Source organism: Amblyomma americanum, chromosome 1 (assembly GCF_052857255.1).
Source record: "Amblyomma americanum isolate KBUSLIRL-KWMA chromosome 1, ASM5285725v1, whole genome shotgun sequence".
Taxonomy (NCBI): Eukaryota; Metazoa; Arthropoda; class Arachnida; order Ixodida; family Ixodidae; genus Amblyomma; species Amblyomma americanum.
The window spans coordinates 298,496,026-298,516,421 of NC_135497.1; the positions used below are offsets into that span (position 1 = coordinate 298,496,026).

The following is a 20,396-nucleotide window of genomic DNA, read 5'->3' on the forward strand; positions in this document are numbered from 1 at the left end:
AAAAGGCCAGCTCCGCATCATAGGTGCGTTAGGAGTTCCGTACTTCACAGTTTGGCATTATGAGCGCTCTTAGGCATGGGTTCATGCTTGTCGCTTCTGACGCGCGTTCATTATTGAGACTATAGTAACACTCCGAGCGTTTGAGGATATGGTGGAACAGAGCTTCTCTACGCGCAAAAAGTGCAGAAGATGAGCATTGACTGAAGCATAATTCGTGTCTCTTATTTGATGGGACAGTTTATATAGTCAAACGTTTCTTTTCTTCCCTTATGTTTTTAGCATGTTTTGCCGATTTGTGTTTGTAGAAAGGGTACTTTTAGTCAGTGCACTATTCAGTGGGGACGAGGTTTTTGTTTCAAGCAGTACTATTAAAACTCACAAGCATAGATACTTGCATTACGTTGCCTATTATTTTTTTTAAAATTAATGTCTAAGTTAAAAATCTTTCTAGTTCAATACACGACTCTTGCAACAGTCACCGATCAATGATTGCTGAAAAAGGTTTCCGCCGAGATTTTTGGAGGGTTGCTGAGACGAAAAAAAAGCAATAAAGCTACAAAAGTGAGCAAATAAACGGAAATGAGCAGAAACCTTGTTAGTGCTGCAGGCGAATTTAGCTAGTGCGTCTTCCAGGTGGCTACCACGTGAGCGACAAGCCGTACCCGCGGGGTGAAGTAGTCGTTGGAGGCCCAAATGTGGCGGCCGGCTACTTCAAGAGGCCAGAGCTGACCGCTGAGTGCTTCAAGGACGACGGGCAGACGCGCTGGTTTTTCACCGGCGACATCGGCGAGTTCCTGCCAAAAGGCCAGCTCCGCATCATAGGTGCGTTCGGAGTTCCGTACTTCACAATTTGGCATTATGAGCGCTCTTAGGCATGGGTACCACTGGCTCGCAAGCAGCCAGTGGTCTTGCTTTCTGTTCACTTCGCTAATTCGTTCCACCGGTGAAGGGACTACGCTCTACCTACACATCATATGTAGCGCGATTAAGCCAAGTGCTCGTGTCGAACGAAAGTCATGCCTTTGGCGTTTGTCTGTGCAGCTCTGTTCCGCTCATGATTAAAAAGAATCTTAATAATAACAAATAACGGAAGTGCGATCGCATCTTGTATAGCTTTGCAGGGTACCCGATTAAATTCGAGAAAGATCGTGCTATCTCAGATACCTTACTGGCTATGCTAGTTAGTGTGTCTGGTATCAGCTGAAAAGCATTTAACATATCTATAACCACGTAAGGAAAAATGCTGGATGATCATGACTGAAGCCTGAGTGCTTAGCACCGTGATTAAAGCTTGTTTTGGGGAGGTGTACGAATTGATGCTTCCGCTGAGAATAAAACAGAAAGTCATGTTTGTCTTTGTCGACGACTGCCAGATGGGATCCGCCCTTCGGCCATTTTATTGCTGTGTCTTAGTCTCTTATGGACATCCCCACGCTGCAAGAAGAAATAATTAATTTCTTCTCGCTTCGCAGGTAGCCATTGAGGGCTCGAAGTTGTGTCGCTCGGTATGCACTTTGCCAGTTCACTGTATGCAGAAAGTTAGATGAACCTTTTTTTTCTTTTTTACGGGAGAGAGCAGAAGTTTTAGCCAAGTTTGAAAAATGCTTAATCAAACAGTTTTACTGCCACAAAAACAACGAGCGTCGGAGTTGGGGCACTCGATGACGTTGCCGGGCCCAGTGCATGTGAGGCCACGAACAAATACATACCTACGGGAAACTGCGATTGAAAACATAGATGTTCTATTTCGGCCAATTGGCTGGTGAATAACGGCAGTCTTTTTTTTTTCCACCCACGAAGAGCAGGAACCGGTGAATACGAACCACTCAGTTGTGTAAACTGCGTCAGTGATACATTCCTGTGCATTGCGTTGTCGTCGGTGTTATTCCATTCGTGTTCCATTTGGCCCCGGGGTAGGGAACGTGGAGTCACAGGTGTTCACACAAGTTTTTCGGAGCATAAAATTCCACGAAAAAGCTCAACTTTTTGGTAGTCTGAGCATAAAACCACGAATTGAAGGCATTGCCCTGCGGTTCCCTTTTTGACCGGTGCTATCCACCCATGCGTTGTGTCGGGCCGCGCCTGCATGCAGCGAGGAAATTAGGCTTCCTCGTGGCTTCCCTGTTCTGAAAGCTTGTGCGCTATAACCACTCCCCGCACACGCGTGCGCATTGTTCGCTGGCACTTTGCAGACCGCAAGAAAGACTTGGTGAAGCTGCAATACGGCGAGTATGTGTCTCTGGGCAAGGTCGAGACGGTGCTCAAGACGCATCCGCTGGTGGAAAACGTGTGCGTGTACGGCAGCCCGTTCAGCACGTTCGTCATAGCCCTGGTCCAGCCGAACGAGAGTGCTCTGCGGCAGCTCGCAAAGTCCGTTCCTCTTCCCGACAACCAGCCTCTGGCGGATCTCTGCGATGACCCACTTCTAACGAATGCCGTTACCAGCGATTTGGTGAAACACTGTCGTAATAGTGAGTCTCAGCTTGCCTTGAACGCTTTTTGTTATCAGCAGCATGAGCGCGATTATCCATCTAACTCATACTTCGATCATTGTCCGCGACCTGTAGAAACGTAGTTCTTCGAGCTAGTTGGTTTAGTTTGGAAGCATTGAAAGCTGCGAAAGGGACAGGCGGCAGAAAACAATCGCCTTAGTGCATTGTTAACGCTCTTTGTCGACATCCTGTACGTATCACTGTTCATGTTTGGGGTAATTGTCCGTGACGTACATAGCTACGTTACTGCAGTGTCACTCGCAAATTCAACAAGCGAAAGTATCGCGCTCAATAGCGCTTACTCTCGGTTTTTACCAGAATACGGAATATGCGCTTTCGCAGCACTTTTAGTTAGCTAAGCTGAAAACTTGTTTTTGTTTTGAACAGTCGCTGCGTAGTTTAGGCGATTATCTGGCCGAGAACCGGCAGCAGAGTTCGTGAACACAGGAGGGCCGGGTCAACATGCCATCAAGGAACGGATCGACACGATCACCACAGTCAGCGAAGTGCCCGCAAACGCAGTGGTGTCTACAGGGAGCCCTGGTTGGTGGCGGGATGACCGAATACATGGAACCAACTTAGTGCGTGTGGCAAAGCACCTTCGAGACCCCATTTGTACGCTCGCGCTGCCCTCGTCGATGCTATAGGTGCAGTTTCGACCGTGACTTTTTTAGCATCGGATTAACATAAATGCAGACTCTTTGGGGTGGGGCGACTTTGTTTGCTCCAACACCTGACTCTATTCGTTCTTGTCGGGATCTTATATACACGTCCGGTACTCAGCGGTCTACGGTTGCTCGTGACACAAGCGGTAAGCAAGAGTGATTAACGTATGTATGCTTAATTGTACTACTGTGACAATGGGTAGGCGCAAGAACAGCAAACTTCAGTAGAATTTTTCGGGCTAGTTGGTTCATTATAAATGCGAAGAAAGAACTGTGCGAGCCAGACACGACGGCGAAGAGGCAAAGACGCATACAAAGGTGCCTTCGCGTCTTTGCCTCTTTGCCGTCAGTCTCGTTCGCGCAGTTTTCTTAACAGAAAACAGATGCGCCTATTTTTTTCCGTCCATTCGCATCCTCAATGGAACGCAGTTAAGCAAACAAGTATCTTGTTGCCGATTAGCAAGAGTCGAAACATTTTAGAAAGTGTTTCATATGCATCCGAGAGTAGGAATGGTGCAAAAGTAAATAAAAAGAGTGAAAACACTGCTGTGATGAGCGACACCAGCTGACGTCCACTTGATGTGTCGTTCATTGTCTGATGAAAAAAGCTCTATCTGGTCTAATGGCTCCCATATCTACTGTAAGGCCGATGCTCTAGAAGAGGGGTTCTTTTACCGCAATCGCAGCACGATTTTAGTTACTTAAAAATACGCCTCAAAGGCCCCAGGTATGGGTTATTAGATTAGGAATAGCGGTGATGCATTAAAGGGAAAAAAGGGTGACTTAATACACGAGTATATTGCTGGGAATATTTGAACTGTTTGTTCATTCTTCAAACGTGCCGATACGCAGCTTTATCGCTGCTTGTGATTCAAGCCGCGACCTGATTTGTCTCGATAGATCGCACCCAGGCGGAGCCGATTTTAGGCTGGTTCACACTGTTGCAACTTTGCGCGCAGTATCTCGAAAGTGCGCTATCAACTTTAAATTGAGCATGGCCGAGAGCGGCGGGCATTCTGTTCGACGACCGCCGAGAAATCTTGTTGCTACGCGGCCGCAGAGTTGTTTTTGGGCGCAAGTCAGCCTAGTAAGGAGTTTCGTTTGGAAGCCCTTTTCGCTGTCTTCCTGCCACGCCGGACTGCCCTCACCACTACGTGACAATATTTCTTCGATGAATGTCTTAAAATGTTCCGGATTGGAGTGGAGCACGGCATCAGCGGGAAGATCATTCCAGCCTTTTGCAATCTGGATGAAAAATGAGAAAAGACGCGCAGCAGTATGAACAGATGGCCGGTAAACACTTTTGGTGCGGCTGACACGCTGCGAAGTCCGGTGAGAAGTCAGGTTGACGGAGTTGGATAGCTATAGTTGATAAAACTTATAGAAAAGTCGAGAAATTTTTCGTCTATTAACGAGAGGAGGTAGGTTAGCTTGAAACATTAGATTAGGTGCACTAGTGAAATAGCTGTAGTTGGAGTAAATAAACCGGGCAGCTCGATTCTTCACCGATTCAAGAGTGTTAATAAGAAGCGATTGATGAGGGTTCCAAATAGCTCATGCGTACTCTAATTTTGGTCGATCAAGGGTTAGATAGACCACAAGTTTCACAGAGGGGGAGGCGAGCTTTATATGACCGCGGAGAAAACCAAGACATCGGTTAGCATCGTTTGTGACTGCTGATATGTGATCGGACCAAGATAGATCGTGGGTTATGTTAGTATCTAAGCACTTGTAAGAGCGAACACAGGTGATTATCGAATCGTAAATGATGTAATTTGGTGGCGGGTAGGAGTGCTTTGATGGAAGAATATGATGGATGTCTTATTTGTATGGATAGTCATTAACTATTTTTTACATCTTTGCGTGTGTTATTCATTTTTTACCTTGCGTGGTTGATCCTGGTGTTCTATAAGTTTTTGCATTGCACGTTTTCGCTCGGGTTTCGAATGCAGAAATATGTGTGTCTCTGACTCTCCGACTGGAGACGGCGACCCGGGCCAAGGTCTGAAGATCAATGTTGCTCTCTCTCTCTCTCTCAGGCCTAAAATCATCGCTAAGCTTTACTACTAATCACCTTACTTTGGAAAAGACAAGGGAAAGGAAATGAGGGGCTCGTTATGGCGTGCATGGCGGAAGCCAACAGTCTCCGAAACCAAGGAGCATAGGAAATGTCTATTTTTTTAATTTGTGACGTTCATCAATGGGACGTTATTAGAAATTATTTAACTATATTCGATTACAAAGAATCAGAAAAATAACCATATGTCGCTGGTGGGATCCGAACCCACGAGCTGTGAATTTCGCGTCCGGTACTCTACCAACTCAGCTACGGCGACCTTTTCTTTTCTTTATTGCCGACTTCAGCACGTCATTTACAAACCAATCCGCGCGAACACAACACAGATGCTAAAACTGCGTCACCCGCACTTGGGGTTGCGTGAACGCACTAAACTTCGTGCACGTATAACAAAGCTTCCATTCTCGGAAGCCACTCAGGCACTGGGTCTTGTGTCTTGTGGCCTTCAATAACTCTTCCAACAGATTCACGAAAATACTCTTTTATCGGCCTCGCGTCAATGTCTGCATGTCTAACTGCCATCCTGGATCGCCAAATAGTGTGCAGGCCCAATATCATAATCATGTCGAAAGGAACCCCGTCTTCATTGTCAACAGGCAAAAATCTGATTCCGAAAGCATCCACCGGTAAGTATTTTTTAATCTTGCGTTGTAGAATCTCCCAAAATAAAAAGGCTAACTCAGCTACGCTGACGGCTGCCCCATCTTCTGCTATTTGTGTAGTGCAATCAAACCTTGAGAGCGTTCACCGGCTCCACCCTCGTTCATAGCGGCGTGCGTAGAACGTAGTATGAACACGTAGTACGAACGCACTCAATGTTCGGTGGCACTGCACATAAAATACCCCCGAAAGCACGTGAGACACCTTTCGCTGTAGCTCAGTTGGTAGAGCACCGGACGCGAAATTCGGAGGCCGTGGGTTTGCATCCCATCGGCGGCATATGGTCGTTTTTTCTTCTGCTTTCTAATCAATTATTTTTACCTATTACTATTAACGTCCCATTGATGAACACCACAAATTAAGAAAAAAAAACATCCCCCATGTGCGCACCCTGGTTTCGGTGACTGTCAGCTTCCGTCATACTTTGGAGAACTTTTACTGAGAAAGTCTCTAGTGCCTTTTTTGTTCTTTTCTTCATTGAAAGCTTACTAGTTGCAATTTAAGGTGTTTGGTACGTATGCCCATCATGGCGATGAAAGGAAAGCCATTGAATTTTTGAGTGCGTGTGTGGTTCGTCATGCAAGTGTTTTTGACGGTTCATTTCTCTTGCTTTGGCTCGGGTACTATTTTTTTTTTGCGGTCGCACTTGGATTTCAGGTTAGGCTAAATATGATAGCACTAGCCATGACGATAATTTCTGCCGCCGCTCGCAGGTTTTGCTAGGACGCGCAAAGGCAGCAGCTGCGACCTGTGAAATAGGCCGCTCTTGTGGTCGTAACTCTGCCTATCGACCAGCCTGAGCCTCTTGCTTTTCACCGAGTTTCGTTGAAATATTTTTTGTACCACCTTTGTTTTTTCCCCTGCGCAGAGGGCCTCGTTAAGTTCGAAATTCCGCACAAGTACAAGTTGTGCAAGGAGGTGTGGACGCCTGAGACGGAACTGGTGACGGCCGCGCTCAAGATCCGACGCATCCAGATTCAGAAGTTCTACCAAAAGGACATCGACAACATGTACCACGGAGTGTCGAACACAGGTTCGGCGTCGGAGCTGCATAGTCCGAAGCCCGTGAGCCCGACAGCGGACTCCGACACCACGTCGCCTAAAACCATTCCAGCGTTAACTGAAAAGCCGATGGCGCAAGTCGAACCGCAAGTGCAGACGCAGTCGCAGGAGCCGTCGCAGGTGCCGTCGCAGGTACAGTCACAGGCGCAGTCACAGGAGAAATCGTCAGTGCCATCGCAAGCCCATCCAGAAGTGCAGGCGCTAGAGCAGCCGAAAGTTCAGCCGAAAGTTCAGCCGAAAGTTCAGCCGGAGGTGCAGCCGCAAGGCCAGTCGCAGGTGCAGTCGCAAGAGCAGTCGCAGGTGCAGCCGCAAGAGCAGTCGCAGGTGCAGCCGCAAGAGCAGTCGCAGGTGCAGCCGCAAGTGCAGCCGCATGTTCAGCCGGATGTGCAGGCCCAAGAGCAGCCGAAAGTTCAAACGGAGGTGCAGCCGGAAGAGCAGTCGCAGGAGCAGCCGCAGCAACAGCCGCAAGAGCAATCGCAGGAGCAGCCGCAGCCGCAGCCGCAGGTGCAGCTGCAGCAACAGCCGACCGCCGTCGAGTAGTAGCGACGTGGCCACGCCGCTGGCGGTGGCTACTGTAGCCAGGCGAATTAAGCCTTGCCAGCGCATAAGGTTCGTTAGCCGAAAGTACTCCCATAAGCAAAAGCTCTCTGACGATCCTGCATCACAACGGGCGCGCGCGTGCGCCTTAAGCACGACGTGCCTGCCGTCTCCGAGAGACCTAATACGAACTTAGTTGTCTTGATACCAAATGAAGGTTTCTCACTGCTGCATTATCGCCGCTTACGTCATGAAATCATTAAGAGAATAAATCTTGGGCCATAAGTTGAGTGGCGAAGGCTAATTTTTATTCTTTACAGGGTTATTGTGCTATCGTTCCTGCAGTGTGCCCGCAAGTGGTCTTGTGGGCTCAGGCGAGCTGTGCTGAGTAGTGGCCACGTTGAGGCGCTCGAGGCACCATGTGTGGGCGAAACAGCAATGCTGCATATTTTTAGAAAAAATAAAGCTATCACTCGCGTGCAAAAGTGACTGTTCTCAAGAGCACAAGGAGGACCTTGAGAGACGACGTGAAGATGATTTCACCTAAGGGTGGGAGTGACGCGACGAACCATCATGGGCTTGGTGAAGCTAAGGCGACAGAATACATCGGTAATTCCTTTCATCATACCTGTATGCTCATATAGAGCCAATTTTACTGGAACAGAACGCCAATGCAATCTCAGTAACTGGAAATAAGTTTGATTTTGTAAGCTTTGTGCCCTCCTGTGCGTTAGTGGTCGGAATTTCGATAAACGGCACCTTGCTGTGGAAGCGCGCGCGCGCGCGCGCGCGCGCGCGCGTGTGTGTGTGTGTGTGTGTGTGTGTGTGTGTGTGTGTGTGTGTGTGTGTGTGTGTGTGTGTGTGTGTGTGTGTGTTGTGTGTGTGTGTGTGTGTGTGCTTTAAGTGACTCAGGCTATGTGAGACGCCGTAGTGAAGGGCTCCGGAAATTTCGACCACCCGGGGTTCTTTAACGTGCCCTGACATCGCACAGTACATGGGCCTCTAGAATTTCACCTGCATCGAAATTTGACCGCCGCGTCCGGGATCGAACTCGCGTATTTCCATAACCACTCAGCCACCGCGGCGGCTGCGTGCGTGCGTGCGTGCGTGCGTGCGTGTGTGTGTGTGTGTGTGTGTGTGTGTGTGTGTGTGTGTGTGTGCGTGCGTGCGTGCGTGTGTGCGTGTGTGTGTGTGTGTGTGTGTGTGTGTGTAGGTTGCGTGTGGTGGGTGTCAATCCATAATACCTGCACAGCCCGAAGATGATATTGCTTTCGCATTCCCTCACGTAAGCTGTGTTAAGTGTGTCTGCCGAATTTTTACTTATAATTGGACGTACTAGTAATGCTTTGCATTAAAACTGAGAGGTGCGTTGGTGCGGTATGTTGAGATGGATTGTACATACATCAAGGCGGATATTACTTAACTCATAGTGATCAATAAGTAAATGAATAATTAACTAATAAACGTTTTCGTTTTTGATTTTACGGGGCAACGTTGTATTGCGAAATTGATGGCCGTCAACATCAACGGTGAGCTGTGGTTTGAATTTCATTAACCGTTAATATGGTTCGGAATATCGAACGTCAAAAGGTAGGCAAGGGGATAACAACTTTATTTCTGACAGATTTTAGGGAGAGGCTGGAGATCAGACGGCCGCAAGCCCTTGCGCCTCGGCAGCCTGTGCAGCCCAGGTGACCATTCTCTCTTTCTCGGCGGTTTCCGAGCTACGCAGCAGTGCCTCCACTGTTCAGTTGTGGTGATTGTTGGGTGTGTGAAGGGTTTACGTAGGTGTTGGCATTCCCATGGGGAGTGTAGCAGTGTGGCTGGTTTTGAGCAGAATTTACATGTTGGTGTGCATCTATCTTGGTGTATTCTGGAGAGTGGAAGCGGATTCGGGTAGGTATTTGTCTGTAGCGGTCACCACATGTTCGCTTGAGTTTTGATGAGCGACTTTTGCGCGGGCGGATACAGGGTCCGCGGCAGTCGGTATGCTGATGTAGTTTGTTGGTAAGTTTGGGGGCTATACCTGCATCCGGACTGAATCTCTAGCCCAGTAATTTCCCTCGCCCGGTAGGCCAATTCTCGGGCAGCTAGATTGCCTGGGAGTCTAGAGTGAGCTGGAGTCCAGATTAAGGTGATTTTCAAATGTGGTGCTGGGGCACCTTTTAGAATGCGATGTGCACTTGGGGAAACCGGGCTGCAGGCAAAGTTGCGGACAGCAGTCTTACTATCGCTAATAGTTGTCCTGAAGTCGGCAGTAGCAATAGCTAAGGTGATGGCTGCCTCTTCTGGGATAGTGCCTATTATCGAGCAGCTGTTTTAAGTGACAATCATGGAAAATACGCATTTGAAAGCTCATTGAGCTGTCTTTTCTGCATTGCATAATTATACAATGGCGTCTCTCGCACTTCTTATGCCTCAAACACAGGCGCAGTGGGTTGATTTAATGACGTAAAAGGGCTTGCCTTGATTTCGGCGACGAAACCACGCACAGCGATGTCATTTTCTAAGTAGGTAATGCGGGAAAAACAACTCAACAAACTTCCAGATGCGTATTCTTGAAGCTCGATATTATGAGCCACATTTCCGATTAAGAAAATTTGAAAACGGTCTCATGTTCGATGTTGATGACCATCAATTTCGCAATACAACCACTAAAATAAAAAGCAAAAACTTTGTCAGGTAATTTAAGTTAATTGCTCTATATGAGGTACATAATATCCGTCTTGCTGTACAATCCTCCTCAACAGACCGCACCGACGTATCTCTCACTGTCTTTTAAAATGAACATCCGTAAAGATTGAAAAATAAAAACCCTGTATCTATGGGCATATCGCTAATCACCGACGCTTAAGATACGTTAAAAACCCTGCTGCGCAGAAGTGCTTCACGCGTTCATCTCTGGCAGACAAACCGGGTCTCGATAACTACCACCAGCTATGCTTTTAATGCGAAAGCATTAGTCGGATCATCGACACGAAATCCCGGCTTCGCCGGAAAAGTGTTGTTACTAAACTGAAAACACGCGATTGGTCGAAACGGTGTGGCGCCATCAACGGCGGGAAAATACGAAATGTTAACCAGTAATAGTCAGTAATAGTGCTAACAACTGAATCGACTACAATAGAGTTAAATAGATTTAGAATAGAACTGGAATAGAATTTTAATAGAATTACAACACTTGCAGATTCCTTGCACGTCAATTCCTTAAAGGGGCTCTAAAAGGGGCTATAATAACGTTGCGGTACGCCTGGGATATTAAAGAACTCCGCTTCATAATTATTGTCCAGCAAGAATTTTTTTACTGCGCTGTGTAGGAGCTGAGTTATCCGTAGTTAAAATTTGAATTTCAGCGTCTTCGCGCCTTTCCCTCTCCTCTCGTCACTTTTTGCACGCTGGAAGGTAGGCGTTTCTTTGCCGACCCCGCTCTGGGAGCGGAGCTTCCCGACCCGCCGGAGCTAAGCGGCTTATTGGCCGAGGCCACAGTAGCTGCCTGACGTCTGAATTAACCAATGGCCACCTCTCACCTTGTCTACGCAGATGCGGGGGACGGAGGAGGGTGCGAGCATGAAAAAGTCGCCGGGAAGGGCTCGCCAACTTTGACGCGTGATTGTGGGTCGTCTGCTGCGTGTAGAAGAGTATTATTTGGCTCTGGTTTTCATGGCAACACAGTGCAGCGATTGAGCGAGTTGATGCGCTCTCCTTGGAAGGTGTTTCAGATCCTCTTTAAGTGTCCCAGGTAATTTTACTAGCACTTGCTTAGCCACATCTCTCCCAACCTTTCCGGTAAGGCTCGGCGCTGGTTACAAATAGGGTGCTGCGTCATGTGTTGGTGAGCCGAAATTCCAAGCAGGCTTTTCTAATTCCAAAATGCGTCGTGGGATCATAAAATTTGCCCATTGGCTAGAGGGAAGTGACGTCACTTGCGGTAAAGCCATCAACCGCTGCTAATGCTATCGTATTGCCAATACATAACATAATTAGGTATCCCTGTGATTTTTTTTTCGCTTAAGTTATGATGCGTAAGCATTGTATTGCTATGTTTGCGGTTCCGTGTCATCACGATAACGTTCGAACGAATTTAGTAAGAAAAAGAATGGTTGCATTCGATATAACATAAAAAAATCTTGCAGGGGAAATCATGAGGTGCATGTGGGGTAATTAATTAATTAGAGACAAAAATGTCCCAAAAGTGGACGGGGCTGGAGCAAAAGTGGCAGCAAATTTGAAAACGCCGGAAGTATGGACGGAGCGAAGCGCGGCGCCAGATTTTAAAACGAAGCGTATCGCCAAGTTTGAAAACTCAAAATGGGCAATGATGGAACTTTATTAATTTAGGCAAAGAGGGGCAAAAAAGGGAGGCGTCATTGCTTACGCATTCCTCCAATGAGGGTGTCGCAGTGATCTCATAATTTTCGCGTTTGCTGCCAAACGAACGACAAGTGTGCACCATATGTGCGCTGCTGAATGAGCATGACAGTGCGCATTAGATTGCGCCCAGAAATATGCAGAGGTGTAGGCGTAAAAAGCACACGCCTTCAAGAGTGCTTTGCGATATGTCGAGTTCTTATGCCTTGTGTGCTTGCCTTCTACAAGCAAAATGTTAACTGTCTTCGTCATAAAGCAGGCACATTCGTGAGTAAAAAGGATTAGCACACGTGACGTGGCGCTGCCTGTGACGAAGAGGCTGATAACGAGAGTGCCGGGCCGTTCCCACTCTTCAGTATTAGGGCGGTTCAGCCGACTGTCTGTGCCCAGCAAAATTTATATTTCTGTCTCGCCCTCTCTCTCTTGCTTTTTTACACAGCCTTGCTCCCGTAGGCGACTGGTGAAGATTGGGATAGTTGTTTTTTTGTTGTTGTTTGTTTAGTAGTTATTTTCCCGAGCAGCCTCAACCGCGCTGCGGAAGGATGGCTATGAAGGAAGAGAGAATAATTGCCTGGAATAGGGCGGTTTGTTGGATGTAGCCTAAGCAACAAAGCAAGCGAATAAAAGCGGCGATATCGTTCACCACGTTCCCGATGGGCGATAACAGGTGTTATAAATTATGTGCACACCCTACGAATCTCGCCAGAAGGAAAAAAAGACATGCCGCGCGTCAACTCTGTTAGAAGAGTAGAAATCCTGAAATTAGTCCATGAAGGCAGGCTCCGGAGAAACATCGCTGCCAAGGTAGGGTGCTCAGTACTGATTGTAACCAGCATTGTGCGTGTCTGCCTAGAAGAAGAGAGGATTGGCGATGCAGAGCATAGCAGATGTCCGAAAGCCCTCGCGTAGCATAGGAAGATCGGCTGATCATGTCCGCCGCCTTTCACAGCCCCCATATTACCGCTGCCAAGACAGAGGAGGAACGGTTGTTTCTCTTTCTTGTCCCGTCCTTTGCGCTGTTTCGTAAGGTGAACCCACATCAACTAGCCCAAGTGTCTACTCTTCTGTTACGATCCTTGCTTCTTTTGTTGAATTGGCGGGACAGTGCTCCTGTTAATTTTTTGTTCACCTTCCCAGCAAGCTGGCGTTTAAATTAGTTGTACTGAAATTATAAACTAGTATGGCGTTTTTTTTAGCTTGTGTAATATTGGTTGAAGGCAGTTCCTTGACAAGCCGCGAGTTCGTACTGATGAGCCATCACGGACCTAAAAAAACAGTAACAGAAGCAATCGTTGCCCATGATGGCCTAGCCAAAAGGAAATGCCACATGCACAGTCACCTAAGGCCGGCACTTTGATGCCCGGGCGGTGGCATGCTAGATAAAAGTTACTTCCTGCCTTAAAGGCTATTTACTTGCTGATAAAGGTTACTTCCGAAGGCAGGTACCATTCCCTTGCTTTATTTCTTTCTCACATGGCATTTACTAAAACAATTAAGGCATGTTTGTCCTGTGCCATATAGTCGGAAAGCGGAGCTGCTCACGATGCGTTTGACAGGCATCGTCGTGCTGCTGGCTGCCGCTGCATCCACTGGCTATGCTCGAGAATTTTTGGTAATCGCGCTACCCGGGCACTATGCAGCTTCCACTCACACCCTTCTCAGATATTTCTATCTTTCTAACCCCGTCAGGCGTCATGGTCTCCGACTGACCTAAGATAAATTTGCACGTACGTGTTTTAAACACACTTCAACCGCGAGAGGATCCTGACGCGGGAGTGCGCTATGCGCAGAAAATGAGACTTCGGTGCCAAAATCAGTAAGTGCGTGCCCGTGAAGCCGAAGCAGCCTGACGAAAGAGACATTACATTATGCCACTCGGGGCGTTTCAGCGTCAACTCAAAGGGTTTACGCGTTGGCCTTTTAGTGTTCTGTCTGCGACAGGCTCTCAAAGATGATGCGGAATTGTGTGGCGTACCTGCACGCTTAACTATCAAATTTGTCGATAACAGCATACCGAGGCGGGGCTAACACACCAGCGAGCACTTAAATTCGCAACATCTCTAACGGTACACTGATGAAGAACAACTAATTCTTCACTCTTCGTAAAAATTGATTACACGTCTCTGTCTGGCTATGTTGATATTTGTACGGCAGCAAAATACGCCTTTATTGATGACAAAATTTGGTTTAAAAGCTTCCTTGTCACTCGATTCAAAACTCGTGTGGCCGACACCAAACGGGACCCCGTGATCGCCGCCCTGAGGAGGACGACTGTGTGTCCAGGCCTCAGAGCGCCGTGCCCGAAAAACTGCCTCCTTGTCAACGCAGTTTGCTTGTGGAAAAGGCTGATGGCGGCGATGCCCGTAGTATATTTTTGTTGTCTTTTCTAGCTTATAAAAAGCACCGCTTTCGATGAGAGATTGGGAGGTGGTAATGTATCGATACAAGCCAACTACGATTTGTCGTTTAATGACCGCCTGGTCGGATTTTTTTTTAACAAAGAAGCTTCCTTCTTCGTGTGCGACGCATAATCGACAAGTCGTCAGCATTAAATCGCTTACGCAGCGAAACTCGCAGGCACATATTGCACTATCAAAGTGATCATTTGCTTACTGTATGCGCTGCATATGTCGGGCACCGATCGGCAGATTGCTTAAACTTCATGACGCCAAGGTTAGGTGTTGAACCGTTGCAGTTCACACGGTATGGTCGTTGTACCAACGTTATACCAACGTGGTAACGTGAAAGTAGACCATTGGTAGAGATATCGTTGGTGGCTCCATCTACATGCTGGCAGCGCGGTAAGCCATCCCTTTCATGCGTTTGCTGTAGTCGTTTGCACGGCGGCACCAGGAAACAATATTACTAGGTATACTGCAAGGCTTAGTAAGCACATGCGCTTAACTTTCCAAATCTTGCCGACGAGCATGACTGAAGAAAAGCATATTTTACCCGCAAGTTGAGCTTGCAAAGAAGTGGGATGCAGTTGTAGTAAAAAAAAACAGAAAAACAAAGAAACTAAACGTATAATGTATCTACCAGTGTTGCGCGAAGGAATGACGACAACCACCGTGTTGACGCATGTATCTATTATTTCTTGTTGTGAGCCACAGTAATGTTCGATTAACTTAAGTTGAAGGATATTGAAAATCGCTTTCAACATGCCACTTACTCGAAGGTGCGACGCTCTTCAGTCAGCTACATGCGGAAACGACGTAGATGGAAAGCTTAAGCGGCCTTCTCTCGAGGATCTTGACTTGGTGCTAGAGTCGCTCAGATTATGTGAGGATGCTATATTTCTCAGAAAGACATCTTGGAACACCATGCAATACTTGAAGTAAAGAAAAAAAGACGTGGCTGCTCGGAGTTCATCGAGTGTTCTATAAACGGGTGTTTCCCTTCATTTGAACCACTTGCGGAGTTCTGCGTGCGGCTTCGCATTCCTGTGAAGCCCGTTTCTAAGGTTTCTGGGCTTACCCATTAATATTGATAGCGCAAAATGATGCGGTAAGACTGCAAGCTGCGTATTTTGCGGTTACGTGCGAAAGCACATCACCCGATTGAGACGACAAGCTGTAAACCGCTGTCTGTGCAGAACTGTCCGCGTGTCTGGGAGTACAATAAATAAATTACACTAATGATACTGCCACAACAACACTTTATTGGACAGCGAGCAATACAACAACGTTTTGTGTAACGACGATGCATGCAAGCCACTCGTAAGTGAGTAGATTGTCCGATTTGTGGTCTTATGTAAAGCAACTTGCACACTTTTTTCTTGCATCTTTGTTACCTTTTTTTAGTTTTTTGAGGAGGAATAAACTCACAAGTAATACGCACATTATTCTACACAAAGCACGACAAATGAGACATATTTATGATGAAAGGTGTGTGCACGGGCAACGTAGCGAAGTTACACGTAATTGGCCGCAGTGAATAATTTTTCAGGCGCTTGACAAACACCGACTGAACGTTGGGCAGGCTCGCTTCCGCTCTTGCAGGGAGGACAACGAGACAGTTTTATCGACGTAAAATTGTCCGCTGAAATACTTGCATAATTTTAATTACGCGCGATGCATAACGGTTTCAGTGACGTCGCCGCCACCACTATAATGGGCTTTTTCGCAGTATATACCAGCGGTCAGCGTTGTCCCACCCGCGTACGTTTAGCACGCGTGTCGACCGCTGAATCCGAGTCACTCTACGCTTTAGTAACACCAAACGCTGAGGCAACATAACAAAAAAAAAACTCAGAAAGCGATGATAAACTGGTTTTAATTTTTTTTTCTCAGGTATTCTAGTTTTCTTCTCCCCAGCTTGTCCCAGCCTGCTTTTTGCACTCCCAGACTTTGATACGACGAAATATCACGGCTTGTTTGAATGTATGCAGAGCGCAGAGCATGAAGTTACTGCTGTTCTATATCGATTAGTTTCATTACGACCACTCGTGAGCTCGCAACACAAAGTTACGTTCGAACGACGCCTCGATAATATTCTCACGCATTACGGCTTGTCTGTGTACAAACATGCCGCGTCCCATACGACTTGGTTACGACTCAACGAAAAGGAAATAGGATATTATTCATGCGATATGCACGCAGCTTTCCGCATGTGTCCTGTACAATTGCAAACTAAAGAACTGACTTCGATGCAGTACGGATGATAGCGAACAATCGAAAACGTTCTGCATGAACGTGTGAGCCCCTTTTTAGTGGACGGGGTGACAGGAAAGCTTGCTCACGAGTATGAAGCTGTGACGCTTTTTCTGTTTTCGCTCTCAGGTTACATTACAGTGAAATGTTAATGTCAGAATGCATTCATCCAGAATGGAATACTTTGTGTTAACTGTGGATCTACTTTAGTGAACGAAATGAGTGAAGTTTGATAGAATCGCAACTAAATAATGCACCAATTTTGAAACTCCCAAGTAATGTGGAAAAACTCATGACGGCTCACGAAACTTACATTCCCCCCGTCCCGTGAGTAATATATAGATCCGATTCCTTGGGACACGCTCATTTGCGGGCCGGGTGACAGGGCAGCAATGGGGCCTTTTGCGAGTCTCAGTTTCATGATCAAGGTAGATGAATAAATAACAATAAACTACCATGGCTAGGAGTTCACTTGAACGCTTCCGGGACAACTCGCAAGCAGCTATAATGGAAGGGCTTCTAAAACGAACCAGCCGCTAGCAAGAAATGTCGAACACATGGCGGTGCTTTATCTCGTGCTCCGCTGTAAATGAAGAATAATGAGTGGGGCCCAGTTACTATGAGTGTACGAGAGGAATGCTTTGAAACGGTTTTCCAGCTGGCGTTCGCTCGACTCTATGATGTACCACAATGACATGTACTGTTCCTCAGGGGCGCAACAGGGTAATCCTAGAACTCATTGCGAAAGGTGACAAAAGAAAGAAAGGGGCACATTGCGAGGCAGTAAATCCAGCCTATGAGGTGCGCAAAAGCTCCTCGGGATGAGGAGCTCGAGGGAAGGATACAGTACTCGGCGCGGACATCGTCCACCACTCTTACGGAACGAGCAGAAATTGTTTCGTGCCAACGAGAAAGACAAACAAGGTGAGTTGTGGATGGCTTCTCGAGACTGTTACGGCGTCCATATGCGTCCGCGTACTTTAATGGGGCCAGAATTCGATCGGGCACTGCGCTCTCTACAGCGCAGCGGCTACCTAGTGGGGCATGCATGCATGCGCGCTCGCTGCAGCTTTATGCTGCGCCTGAGGTATGGGACGAGCGGCCAGGGCGGAAGAGGGCGCTCCTAGCCCCAGCGCAGCGGGAGTCCGTGCGGCCTTCCGGAGATGTCGCTGGGCAGCTCGGGCTCGTCGCCTCCGGGGGTGTACTGGGGCCGCCAGTGGGCGAAGAGGCTGAGCGCCCGCTTGTTGGGCCACGTCGGCCGGCTGCCGCCCCCGCCGGACAGGTAGCGCATGGCCAGCAGGTCCCGGTCGTCGGCGTTCCGGGCCGCACGGTCGATGGGCCAACCGGACGCAGCCACGGCGCCCGCCACCAGAAGCAGCAGGGGACACAGCATGACCACTGCGTGGGGACCACGCGCAAGGTTTCAGTTATGTCGACAGTCAGGCACCACATCACCCCAGCCGCGCGCGGATGGCATGTCGGCACTTCAGTCCAGCCGTCAACGGCGTGTCAGCTGAAGTAACACATCTCGATATAGTTGGTAGGGGTTCATCTCGAAAGGAAACGACGAAAAAAATCGTCGAACCTCGAGAGGAGGCGGCACTCGTGACACTTCTCTTGCGGTTATTCCCTTTTTCCTTGCGCTTTTTTTAAGACGGGCCGGTATTGACGTCCTCGAAAGCGAACAAGCACGATGCTACGCACATGCAGATTACGTGAGAGCCACTGCAGTTACTCGTATTCTTTGTCACGACCTACAGCAGAGCGCTTACTCAAGAGCGGCGCGTCGTGAGCGGTTAGAGGAAGTGCGGCGTCTTTTCTCTATGTTGCGCAATCACTGCAACGAATGCCGAGCTACGCACGTAAACCGACCATACTTCTGCTAGAACAGTTGGACAATCGTCTCCAACGAATCGTGATTTCAATTGACAGCTCATGGCGCTGCGCGAGAACTGTTGGGCTGGGGTGTTCGCATGTTGTCTTTTTTTTTCGTGGCGTGATCTCCGGGCATTTGTCCCGGTCCACCTTCGTGCAAAGGGCGGATCAGTTGCGGAGACCGAGTTCAAATTTTGTTCTTTCGGGCCAATAGCGAAAAGCAGGCCGTGAACGTTTAGTAAACACGTTTCGCGTGCATTTTTCAGCCATGCCAATTTCTTAGGCATTCTTCTCTCTTGTCGTCTCCTCTTCCTAGTCCTGCTTCAGCGCCCTGTTTTCATCGTGTTTCACTGCCACTAACTAGTTTAGTCGCACGGGCAGGGACACTTTATTTTTCGTTCTTTTTATTGTCCCACAATAATTTTTTTCACTAACTAGCGAGCCCGTTATACTTAGTGGCACACTTTATTTTTCATTCTTTTTATTGTCCCGGAATAATTTTTCTCACTTACTAGCGAGCCCGTTATACTTAGTGGCACACTTTATTTTTCATTCTTTTTATTGTCCCACAATAATTTTTGTCACTAACTAGCGAGCCCGTTATACTTAGTGGCACACTTTATTTTTCATTCTTTTTATTGTCCCACAATAATTTTTGTCACTAACTAGCGAGCCCGTTACACTTAGTGGCACACTTTATTTTTCATTCTTTTTATTGTCCCACAAAAACTTTTGTCACTAACTAGCGAGCCCGTTATACTTAGTGGCACGGGCAGGGACACTTTATTTTTTGTTCTTTTTATTGTCTCACAATAATTTTTGTCGCTAACTAGCGAGCCAGTTATACTTGGTGGCACACTTTATTTTTCATTCTTTTTATTGTCCCATAATAATTTTTGTCACTAACTAGCGAGCCCGTTATACTTTGTGGCACGGGCAGGGACACTATTTTTCGTTCTTTTATTGTCCCACAATATTTCTTGTCACTAACTAGCCAGCCCATTATACTTAGTGGCACGGGCAGGGACACATTATTTTTCGTTCTTTTTATGGTCCCGGAATAATTTTTGTCACTAACTAGCCCAACAACAAAAGGCCGTTGTCAAGCTCTCCGCACATTCACTGTTGGGACAACTTTGCGCATTCTGTGTGCGTGCCGACGCAAAACACTCATGATACTGTCCTTCTTTATATTATGTCTGCTGTCAAAGGCTGGAATGAGAGAATGTGATTACTCTTTTGGTCCACTGCCAGGCGTTTGCAATGTGTCGTGTGGACTAGAATAGCATTGTTGCTTTTTCGGCGCCAGCGTCTGCGTGTAAAAAGAACGGCTTGTGTCTGAAGGCATCGATGCGTTCGTTAGTAAGCCCCCTGTCCCATCTTCTACCTTTGAATTGTCTTTATGGGCTGACCATTTTTCCTGAAATGGTAATAAAAAGCTTACAGTAAAGTTTGGTACACTAATGAGTTTTCTCCGTGCCTTGCAATACATTTTACCTAGACGCATACGCGAAGACAGCGTAAATAAGAAACGTACGTCTTTTGCATCTTGTACATGCCACTGAAATAGAAGTCGGGAAACTGGAGCTGCAAGAAGATCACGGACAGTCGACAGAGACCTTTCGAGATGAGTGACATCAACCACTCTGTCTGTGCTGCCCTAGCTTCTTTTCTTTTGCATCTAAAATTTTACACAGTGACACTCATGTGCCCAGGGTGTGATCATTATGTCTTCGTCAAGGCGAGACAGCTTTTGATTAATCGCACCTGACACAACGACTGGCTTCTTCGTGTCACGTTTTTAATGCGAAGGCATTATATGTCCCATGAGCACGAAAGCTGCCGTCCATGGCATGAAATTTGAATATTTCAGTACCCCGGTGTACGATGTCACAACATATGTAAGCAAACTTGGGTTGTCATGTATGATGAAAAGTAACGTTCTATGACCTATGAAAGTAATGACTCGTAGCCATAGTCATGACTCATAATCAGTCTGCAAATAGCA

At 47.3% G+C, this 20,396-nt stretch overlaps 2 protein-coding genes across 9 annotated transcripts in view; one reads left to right on the forward strand and one right to left on the reverse strand.

Moving 5' to 3' along the window:
• Positions 1-7,782, forward strand: part of LOC144115271 (fatty acid CoA ligase Acsl3-like) — a 60,561-nt gene extending 52,779 nt beyond the window's left edge. For both annotated transcript variants that reach the window (XM_077649580.1, XM_077649581.1), the window contains exons 15-17: positions 634-822; positions 2,193-2,471; positions 6,763-7,782. In XM_077649580.1, the coding sequence (XP_077505706.1) occupies positions 634-822; positions 2,193-2,471; positions 6,763-7,496 (1,202 nt within the window). In that variant the 3' untranslated portion in view covers positions 7,497-7,782. The remainder of the gene's footprint in view (positions 1-633; positions 823-2,192; positions 2,472-6,762) is intronic.
• A 7,717-nt stretch (positions 7,783-15,499) lies between these two features.
• The window catches only part of LOC144115273 (uncharacterized), a 128,406-nt gene continuing 123,509 nt past the window's right edge, over positions 15,500-20,396 (reverse strand). For all 7 annotated transcript variants that reach the window (XM_077649584.1, XM_077649586.1, XM_077649588.1 and 4 more), the window contains one exon: positions 15,500-17,911. In XM_077649584.1, coding sequence (XP_077505710.1) covers positions 17,637-17,911 — 275 coding nt within the window. In that variant the 3' untranslated portion in view covers positions 15,500-17,636. The remainder of the gene's footprint in view (positions 17,912-20,396) is intronic.